At 35.4% G+C, this 11,599-nt stretch overlaps 1 protein-coding gene across 1 annotated transcript; it reads left to right on the top strand.

The window, feature by feature from the left end:
- The first annotated feature begins 1,405 nt into the window (after positions 1 to 1,405).
- Positions 1,406 to 10,469, top strand: LOC584017 (phosphopantothenoylcysteine decarboxylase). The gene is made up of 4 exons (XM_030976937.1): positions 1,406 to 1,504; positions 3,599 to 3,727; positions 5,469 to 5,637; positions 7,911 to 10,469. Exons 1-4 carry the CDS (start codon positions 1,451 to 1,453, stop codon positions 7,973 to 7,975), a joined length of 417 nt encoding a protein of 138 aa, XP_030832797.1. The 5' UTR covers positions 1,406 to 1,450; the 3' UTR covers positions 7,976 to 10,469.
- The last annotated feature ends 1,130 nt before the right edge of the window (positions 10,470 to 11,599 follow it).

Below are 11,599 nucleotides of genomic sequence, written 5' to 3'. Positions count from 1 at the left end.
AGAGAGAGAGAGAGAGAGAGAGAGAGAGGGGGGGTTGGGGGGGGGGGGAGGGTGGGGGGGAGATGAGATTAGAAGAAAGGAAATATAAGATCAGTATCAGATATTACAACTTGGGCGAGAAAAGGAAATGGGGAATGGCGATAGAGTGTACGACTTCTATAAAATAGAAAAATTTGTTATCAGTGGGGTAGATTCGTTAGTAAGAGAAATGAGGAGACATGAATATGGAAATACAGCCAGACAATTTATTTTATAAATTGCTATTTAGTTATAAAACCTAAAACCAATCACGAGTATCAACTATCAAAGTGCCTCAAGATCAAGATGGAATTCTCATTACTTATGTGCCTAATACAGCTTGTCCCGCAAAATATAAATTTTCTCTTTGTGTTTCATTGCAACCGTCATCAGGCTATGGATCTCTTCAAATTCCTTTTTTGATGATGTGGGGATTTATTTCAAATTTTGCTATATGCTGCCAAGAATCGTAATTATAGGTCTTAGTGACTTGATGAAGAGGGGGATGTTTCATATGATTGCTTTACATTAGGGAGCATCATGTGAGAGGACAGTGACATAGTGTAATGTACTGAGAGCCTGAAAGATGCTATCTTGTAAAGGATACGCTCTGTTTTGGGGTCAGATCTAGAAAACTGTTAACTCATATGCTTTTAAGCCTTAAGAGTTCTGGCACTGAACAGACGATATACATGCAGATGTTACCACTATTATGGTTCTCAGAAGACACAAAATGGTTTGAGAGTCTTTGTTCTCTTTAGATTACCGACAAAAGCTCAATGTAATCTCATTATGAGAGCCAGATGGGCACAAGAGGATACATGCTCATTCAAACCCTTCTGTGTCCCAGAGGACAAAATTATGTTTTTGAAGTCCTATTTTGCTTTTGATTACTGAAATATGAACAATAATGTTTGAAACATACTTGGGGCAGTGACACATCATCAAGAGTAGTTATGAATGGTGTGAAAATGATAACGAAATTTTAAAAAAGAACAAACATTTGATGTAATATTTGCCCAGGATTGAAATGGTTCCAAGTAATCTGTTATTTTCTCTCCTTTTTTCCCTCTCTTAGTGTTTTATTAAACAAACATCGAAAGCAAAAAAACAAAAAAAATCTTTTTAGTTACACTTGAAATATTAACATCAATAACTACTTTTCTATACCAAATTTGCCAACAACCAATTAAATGGAATGATTTCAGTAGCATATAGATATTGTATCTCGTTATTGATAACAAGATATATCAAATGGTGATATTCATTCAAGCATTGTAGATATATAAGTTTAACTGTTTATTCGCCAGTTGAAAATGGTGAATAATATCTTCAACCTTTAGAACTTTCTCTATATAATATCTTTTATATGTCTTTGATTCAGGTGGAGGTACGTGTGGTGGCAACGGAGCACGCCATCAAATTCTTTGACATGGCAACGTTACCATCAGATGTTAAACTTTACAGGGATCAAGATGAATGGGAGGTGAGATGGGTTTATCAGTTGCTTTATAGGTAATGTTTTGGGAAATTTAGAAAAATTGGATGGATAGCAATTCTTTAAAATTTTGATATATTTGGATGCCCCTGTTGATGTACTAAAACACTTCTGCTTTTGAGAAATTGAATATTCAAAAATTTACCGGTGCTCCCGGTAAATTTCAAATATTTCAAATAGCGCTTAAGGCCATTCCATGGTAGCTGCAACCATGAAAATCTCAGAATATACAGTTCTGATATATAATTTCCAAGCAGGAATAGCAAATTGGTCGATTGTAGTCAAGAAACATTGTTTTAAAGCTAAAGTAATATCAATCTTGAGAGGGCGCTTTACAACATAAAGAGTGTATTATTTACAATTTCATCACTTTAGACTCGATTTCAACCACAACAATGATCATTGAATAATGTAAGATCGCATATGCTTCCAATATGTTAATTTGAACTAAATTTATGATCTCATACCAAAACTTTGTAATGCCTTTAATGATTACTTCTGGTAGTGAAGGGGTTACTCAAATGAAACTTGTTAAATATGGTTTATATTGTTCCAAAAGTATCAATTACATACATGTATGCTAGATATTGTAATGTTTCACCCATGCTTTCTGATGCATTGTATTGTGTACATATAAACAAGTAAAATCTAAACTTATTATCTAAATCAAAGGCATTCAACAACAATTTTAAGTGGGCATACAAATACTACATGAGCTTCCATTCTTGAAAGTACTTGTTTCTCCACATCACATAGCATTGCCTGCTTTAATAGTAAATGTTATACTTAGATGTAGATATGATTTCCGTTATCAATATTATGTTTGTTCTACAACTCTTTCAAAAGAACGGCTACTTGCCAAAGTAAAGCAAAATGAGAAGAAAATGACAAAAGAAAAAAAATGAGTTCTGTAGGTGATCTCCTTTGGCGAAGACATCTTTTGTTTTAGTTTCCTTCCGCCAGAGACCTTTCAGCTGATTTGGAAAACAAAATATCCTTGCCGCAAGTCCATTAGTAATAATAACCATCCTTTCATCCTTGTACCTGGAGGTGATCCGATCTCCATTATATCCGCCCTCGCCTAACAGGTTCTTATCCCTGATTTGAGCTGCACTTATTTAAACCTGATGGTGAAAAAAATCAGTTGTCATTTGTAATGTATTTCTTTGAGAGATTTTAGCCAGCATACTGTAGAGTGCTCGGTTTGTTTTCTAAGAAAAACCTTAATAGATGTTAGAGGTTGGCCTAGTTTTCCTAGGAGTCAGTGGTTGTTCAAGAGTCGGTTATCCTAGAGGTTCATTGTCCTTATCTGATAGCGTACTAGTCTGAAACAGGAGTTGTCCTAGGGAATGGTTATTTGAAGTAGTAGTTTTCCTACATGTACATGTAAGTGGTAGTTTTCTTAGGGATATTTGTCCTAAGAGGTACTTAATTATCCAAGGGGATACTTTTCCTATGAAGCAATGGTTGTTTAGGGGTAGTTGTCTATGGGATATGACCTGAGGGTGCTTGGATTTATCAATCCTAAGCGGTAGTTGTTTTAGGTGGTTTCTGGAATTATCTTGGAGTAGTTGTCCCACTAGGTATTTCTCTAATAGCAGAGGTAGTTTTCCTAGGGGTTAGTTAAATCCAAAGGAATGGGTTTCTGACAATTCCTTGTTCTGGAATCAAAGATAAGATCTAGATGGTTTCAGTACTCTTGTGAATCCTGTGTTTCAGGCCTGGAGAAGATCTCAGACCCAGTCCTACATATTATGCTAAGACGTCGGGCTGATGTGATGGTCACTGCCCTTCAAGATGCTTAATAATACTCTAATTGTGATAGGAGGGTAGTTGTCCTGGACCCTGTCTTACAAATCGTTGATATTAATCACAACTTATTTGCGATAACTATGTACGTAAGAGATAGGAGACTGCAAACTTGCGAATGATTAGAGGACCTGCGATTGGTTTGGATCAATCGCAACTCTTTGTAAGACGGGGCCCTGATTGTCCTAGGGAGTAGTTTCCAGGAGGCTCTTGTCCCTGAGTCTAAGATTACATCTGGATGTTAACAATTGTTGCATGAATTACATGTTTCAGGCCTGGAAGAAGATCTCAGATCCAGTCCTGCATATTGAGCTGAGACGATGGGCTGATGTGATGGTCATTGCTCCTTTAGATGCTAACACATTAGGCAAGATAGCCAGTGGTATCTGCGATAATCTTTTGGTAAGTAATACAACACCCCATTCATACTGCCAAGACCAAAAATAGACCAAACAAAAATTACAACTAACAAAATTACACCTCATTTTTTTAGATTCTGTTAGTTATTGGTTGCGTTTTAGTTAGTTTGGTGATGGGTTTCATTAAAAAAAAACACTTTTATTCTGAGCTACATGTAGGTGCAAAGAAAGAAAATAAATGATCACATATATGGTCCAAGTGAGGAACGTCTCTTAATTCCTTATCTGCGGGACAGTAAGATGGTGCGGAGATATATTTATAGATACATGATCATATTTGTGATATCATCTATTTACCAGTGCACCCTATCAAAGGGCAATTTTCCCTATTTATGATCTGCCAGATGTAGAGTTCACATTTATCTGATTGTGCTTGTTATATGGACTAAAAGTTGGAGATACATGTATGATGTGGATTGTATCTCTATAAAACCCAGTTGATGCAAGTACTAGCAAAGAGACTGAGCACTAGCTGGCGCTATTTCTGTTATGGCCTAGCCATCGAAGAGTACTCACTTCATGCTTTGGACTGAAGAGTTGAAGGGTTGATTTTATTTTCATACATGTAGTTTCAAAAATTGATATGTAAACCATACAAACTCTATTGTAAGGTCAGCCCCTTCCCCCCCCCCCCCCCCCCCCCCAAAAAAAAAAAAAAAATGCTTTCACTGGTTACCAGTAAAATTATGCCATGTGATACACCACCTGAATAATATGGACAAAAATTAGGTATTACGTCTTCATCTAAAATACTCCCCCATCCTATCTATAATGGAAAATGATTACAAGTACTATTATTATTTTATAGTAAAAACACCTTTTTACCAAGTATACAGTCCATCAATCTGTTTTATGTCAATTTTATTGTTTTACATTTGTTTACATAGGTGTATATATGAATCTAAACCTCTATTTGGAGATTCAGCCTTTGCTACATATGAAGAGCTTAAAGAGAAGGTTGAGTTCTGGGAAGAGGTGAAAAATAATTTATGAGCGTTATCATTCTTATTATGTAAGTGTGGAAGAACATCAGATAAGACATGTTCCCTGAAAAGCATGGCTCTTCAAATGCCTTTATATTCTAAATATGTCATGTAACATCGTATAACTCGGGGGTAGGATTTTTACGCCACGTGTTCGTGTAGTCCCATATACATCTTTCTGTGTACAGTGTTTGTAACTTTACCAAGACTTGGTCAAATTTGTTATCATTTTGATGATTCCAGAACCTTGCAATACACACAAATTCTTATATGCTAGATGATCAACCTTTTCTGGTCGATTCCACACCGTTTCTTTCACAATGCAATCGCTTGACCAGAACTCAACTTCATCTTTAATTCCAAAAGGAGCTAAATCCACTTTTGATGAAAATTGAGTTATTGATATCAGAACAATGTTCACTTAGGTACCCATCTTTCAACAAAATTATTTACCTAAATTTAGGGAGCAATTATGATAAAAATGCACTTCTAATGTCACTTTTCCATAGACGCCTATACAAAATCTGGTAAACAATTCTTTTTTCTCTGAAGTTACAAAAAAAGGATTTAGCTCCTTTGGAATTAAACTCTTCATATAATTATTAAGATCATGATAGAATAGTGTAGTGCCATCCATCCAGAATAAAAATTTAAATTTAGAACCTTATTTCGCCAATCCTTTTTCTCTCTTTATCTTTCTCTGCCTCATTTTTCTCACCTTTGATGGCTGGTGCTTGACAGACATGTGTCGTCAGGGCATGGGACATGAAGCGCCCTCTGTTGTTCTGTCCATCGATGAACACCCACATGTGGGAGCACCCCATCACCCATCGACAGGTTTCAGAGCTGACGTCCTTGGGTTATTCTGAGATCCCCTGCGTGGAGAAACTCTTGGCTTGTGGAGACAAAGGTGAAGCTTTATTCTACTTAAAGAGAAGGTTGAGTTCTGGGAAGAGGTGAAAAATAATTTGTGAGCATTATCATTGTATTATGCAATTGTGGAAGAACATCAGATAAAAATGTTCCCTGAAAAGCATGGCTCTTCAAATGCCTTAATACTCTAAGTATGACATGTAACATCATAAAAATCTGGATTTTCATGCCACATGTTCGTATAGTCCTATATACATATTTTCTGTGTGCAGTGCTTGTAACTTTACCAAGACTGGGCCAATCAACCTTTTCTGATCGATTCCACAACTTTTCTCTCACAATGCAATAGCTTGACCAGAACTCAACTTTATCTTTAAGATAGCTCATTGAATGAACATGCATGAAGGAGGAGCGATGGCTCAGTGGTAGAGCAATGGTCTCGTAACCGCGAGGTCCTGGGTTCGAAACCAAGTTGATGTGCTAGTGCCCTTTAGTAAGGCATTAATCCTCAACCACCAAGTCCCTCGGAGAGGACTTAAAGCCGTCAGTCCCCTGGTTTACAAGGATACACAATCTTTCTTAGCAGTCAGGTAAAACGAACAAACAAACTAGACATGCCAAGAACATAGAGGTCATAACTATTGAAGATCATATTTTTTAGCCTAGAGGCATAGAGGTAGCACTCTAAACTATACCAAGTATATATACCCTATTTACCTTAAATAAACTACATGTTAAAACCATCACTACCAAAACTCTAAGATAAGCCCAATTACACTTTAGATACACCAACACCACCAGCAATGATGCCTTTTGCATTTCGGATGTGTGTAAGTTACCCAATGCACTAGTGCTAAATCTATCTCACAATATTAATTTCCTTATCTTTCCTTGCTCATAACTCATGTGTGAGACATTTTCCACCAAGATTGAATAGCAGAGATCGTTTATTTACCATCTAGAATGAGGTTTTGTTTGTTTCTATGACCACCACTCGAGGTTACCAATACCTTGGGCTTAAATTACTTTAACCTAGCTAGCATGTACATGTAGTCGGCATTGGGTTAAGAAAGAAAACTAGGATGGCAAACTTGAATCAAAGAGTATGTTAACCCTTTTTTGTAATGACCTGGTTGTTTTTAAGACCTTGAATTACACTTCACCTTCACTCGTATTGCACTTGAGAATATAAAACGTGCTCTTGAACAACTCAAGACACTGTAAACAGGTGTCAGATTGCAGTCAGACTGCATGCGCTGATAGAATACTACTGTGATTTAACTCTTTTAGTTTTAAAGGAAACCAAAACCTTCATACTAAGTTACTTTTATTGTAAATTTTAAGATATTTGAAAAATATAGTGAAAATTTGAACAAAATCGGGCAAGGAATAAGGAAGTAAGAGCTTTTTGAAATTACTAGTCACTAGAGGGCGGTATTCAATTTGATGACATCATCTGTGGACAACTCTCCATGCCTTTTGTACATCAAATTTCATGTTTTTCCTTCTTTCTTGTGATTGAGATAATGTTATCCCCTAATAGCAAGATATAGAATGCAAAATGATATTCTACTTCACATGTTATGAAGTCGGATCCTGAACACAAATAAAAACGAAGAAAACAACAAAATTGTGAAATTTTATGTACAAAAGGCATGGAGAGTTGTTCACAGATGATGTCATCAAATTGAATACTGCCCTCTAGTGACTAGTCATTTCAAAAGCTCTAACTTTCTTATTCCTTGCCCGATTTTGTTCAAATTTTCACTGATTTTATTCAAATCTTTTAAACTTTACAATAAAAGTAACTTAGTATGAAGGTTTTGGTTTCCTTTAAGAAAAATGCATGATATCTCATAGCCAAGGTGAAGCGTTTGGTTCTTGTATTGAGTATATTGGAGGGAGAAAATTCAGTAGTCAAGAGGTTTATCATTGAAATGTGTTCAATCATTATGAACGTTAGCATTCGCTAAAGTCAATTAAGAGTTCTGACACGGACAGAATAGACCCTTTCAGAAGTATGATTAAGGATCCAGTTGATTAATGAATCACATTTGCAAGATTATATAAGAATAATTGCATATTAGCTGAGTAATGAGCAAATAAATATAAAGAAATCTAGCCACATGTTATAGTCCCTACTTTGTTTATATCACGTAGATCCAGATTTTAATCCATTAGATTTTCAAGAATATTTTTGTAGAAACTGTTCATAGGTGATTATCCATTTAAAAAAGATAATCAAACTGAACTAGTGGTCCCAACTCTGCATATGTAAAATCTAAAAGAAATGTTCCTTTTCTTTGGCAGGTTTTGGAGCTATGGCGGAGGTCAGGACAATAGTAGACAGAGTGAAGGATATCTGCAACGGATGATATTGAGTTGATGTCATAGGTCATAGGTCAAGCAATCAGTACTGCCCATCCACGGGCGATGTCTTTATCATATAGAAGTTTACATCCTAAAGAAATACTGCAGATAGATGTGAAGTGAATCAGTTTGAAAGGGATGAGGACAGTGATAGCAGCAATTGGTAAGATTTGGGAGATGAAATGAAATTTTGATTTGGACATGATACAGCAAATGATAGGTCTATTTTCTAAATGTGAGCTCTCATGAACTTTAAGAGGTCATAAGAGGTCAGAGGTCAGTTAGACAGGACCACCCGTCCATATGGGTGATTTCTGCATCACATGGTGGCTTGCATCCTACAGATGTACATGTACACCTCTTGGTCTATGAAGATTGTAAACTAATGTGCAGAGATTCAATTTAAAGGAATGAACTTTCAATGATGCGGCACAAGTGGACTATTTTGTGCAATATTGCAGCAAGTTTGTAGGGATGGACTGTCATGCCATATGTGAGTTCTTTCTATGGATGGAGTGACCACTTTCCATTGCTAATGTACTTGTAATCTGAAGAGGAATAAATCTGAAAGATTTTATTTTCTTGAATACAGTGAAGAAGTTGAATCAAATTCAACCAAATTCCAATTTGCATTTTCTGCGTCACTGCCCATATATATGTTGGCAACCCTGATGAACTTACTGATGAACATCCACTTCTTAGGGACTATTCTCATCAATTGGCACAGAGAAATGTTTAGTGCCTTATCAGAAGTTTGTGAAATTACCAATATCTGACCGGACTAGGCCATGATACTAACTCCCCAATGGAATATATTATGTAGTACTCCTATAGCTTATTGAAAGTATCAATTAGTTTAAAAGGTTGGCTAATTTTTGTACTTTTCAAAGGAAAACATTTTTTTCCTTTTTGTGCCTTTTTGTTGTTGCTGGTATTTTGTGGACCTGGTCAAACCATTTAATTTCATTTAAATTAAAATTTCTTTGTAAAAGAAGAGTTATCCATAAACAGCAAAATGCCAACGTAAGTACATTGTATGAACAGCAGCCTTATTGAAAGAGTCAAAAAGTTGTTGGAACGTCATCATCAATAGGGTTTAATACAAAGGGTCACTGAGTCATGACTCGTAGGACGACGAGGATGATGGCAAACTGTATACAAAATACCTGTTGGAAAATGTATCTTTGTTCCTGTTTAAATTAGGCCTATGAAGAACAAAATGTATTATAAGATGGTTAGGAGAATCCCTGCAATCTGATTGGTCAATTACCGTGTAGTTAATTTTACTGGATGCATGCAATATCAACACGATATATGCAATATTGGACAAAATAAATGTAACCACATAGCTCAGCAACTAATTTGCTGATATCATTACACTTGGACTGAAATAATTTAATGCTACTTTTTCCATGTATGGGCAGGCACGTTAAGTGGCTATGGTTTGGTGTAACTTGAAGGTGTTATGTAATAATGAAACTATATCAGATCCATAATTAAATGCCTACCCACCCAAACTCAAAAAATCTGGAGAAGTAGACTGAATAAATGAATACAAACAGAATTTGAGTGGATAGAATGGGTAAAACGGGAGGAAACTATTTAGAGCTAATTGTATGCCAATGGTACAAATTCAAATTTATGTAGCCTTCATCATTCAAAAATTAATGCAAAAGAATTAATTTGGGTGTATACATTTTGTTTTCTCTGTTACATTGACTTTTGGTTTGTATTGCTATGCACCTTATGATGCTGGTAGAAAATAAATTTTCCACTTTTTATATGGACCAGAATGAATAAATTTTGATTGAGGATTATTTTGTGATAGGTGACTTTTCCTCATGACTGATTCTTTTTTTTTAAGTGAATGAAGTTTGCGTGCATTACATAAAGCCCCAGACGTAGAAGTAAACTCCACTCCCTGTGTTTGATACACCTATTAGTAACTAAAAAGCTGAATGGTATCAAATTAAAAAATTACCTCTTAGTTTCATGGAATGTTCTACTTTACATCCTAACTAAAAAGCTGAATGGTATCAAATTTATAAATTACCTCTTAGTTTCATGGAATGTTCTACTTAACATCCTACTGGTAAATTGAATTCAAACGAAAACAGATTTGTAACCAATGAAGAGCAAAGGAAATAAATGTGGTAATGAAATGTTTTGCAGCTGGATCCTCTTATCTAACTTGAGGAGTGCAAACATAAGGGTATTTCTCCTTCACCTGGAGCAATGTGGTCACGTATACATGCATATATAAAAAGGGTAAATGTACATGTATGTGTATTATGTGTTGAATAATCTATGTGCCGTTATATCAGAGTGTACATACATGTATACATAATGGAGATGAAATCTTGTGTCTTTCGTTGTACAAGGAAGCTGGTCTTTCATTTTTTCTTGTATACACACCATGAATGTATGTTTGAATGATAATAAATGCAATGTGTTATGATGAAATATTAAAATATACTTGTCATAGAGATGAAAAGGGAATGCCTGTTTTAAAAAGAGTATTTTGTGTGACAGTCTATGCAATCTTATATTTATTTATTACTTGGGTATACATATTAATTGCTTTTTTTTTTCTTTCTCTCTCTTTCTATCTTTTCTCTCTCTCTCGCTCTCTCTCTCTTTCACATATACACACAATATCTCTCTCTCTCTCTCTCTCTCACACACACACACACACACATACACACACACTACTCACTCTTTCTCACCATTGCTCTCTCTGGAGTGGCCATATATTTTGCTGTTCTACAACTCTCTTTAGTATTTGCCATCACTTCCACCTCTTTCATCTTTCAGTCATTTCTGTGAACTATTCATCATATTAAGTAAATCTTCCTCTTCATTTATTTTTCTTCTTCTTCTCCTCCTCCCATACTTCTTCCTCCGCTCCTTCCATCTGTTGGCCTACTACACTGTATCCCATACCTGATTTTCTTGAAACAATTATCTGCAAATTTACAAATGTCCCCGAAATGTGTCACATGCTTAATCATTGAGCTTTAATACAAAACAGTCTCAAAATAAGGAAAAGTTAATCATGCATTTGAAATTATGGCTAAAAGATGTATATTTATGCAGCATAAGAAATTTAACACTGGCCCATATCTTTGTGTGATGTGAAATTGAGTGTATACTACAAAATAAATTTTATGCATTATATACTACGAAGATGTCATAAAATTGAAATTACATCTTCCATATTTCTGTTGGTATTATGATACTTTTGTGACTTACGTTTAAGGCTTTGCCTCAAAATTTGCCTCAGATTCTTCACAATTTCTTTGTAAGACAATTTGTAAGTAAAATTCTATTAAAATTTTATAAAGCAATATGCGAGAAACGTAACAATTTGTTTTCAAATAATATCCATAAACAAATAATTTGTTTACTTCATTCATTGGTAGAAGATTGCTGTAACATGCTTTACAAGTTGTACTCGTCCTCTCAGTTGCACAAAAAACATACGAAGAGAAGAATCCTATAACTATTAGCAATGCTAGTCGGATCTACAAGACTGGCCACTAAATGGGGTACTCTTAGTTTTTTGGCTCCTCCCCTCTCCCCAACCGCACAGCAGCCAGCAAAAAAACATAACTTGGCTTATATCATTA

Source organism: Strongylocentrotus purpuratus, unplaced genomic scaffold, assembly GCF_000002235.5.
Source record: "Strongylocentrotus purpuratus isolate Spur 01 unplaced genomic scaffold, Spur_5.0 spur5_scaffold_9, whole genome shotgun sequence".
NCBI classification, from domain to species: Eukaryota; Metazoa; Echinodermata; class Echinoidea; order Camarodonta; family Strongylocentrotidae; genus Strongylocentrotus; species Strongylocentrotus purpuratus.
The sequence above is the reverse complement of the archived record's forward strand: the minus strand, read 5'-3'. Positions and strand labels throughout refer to the sequence as shown.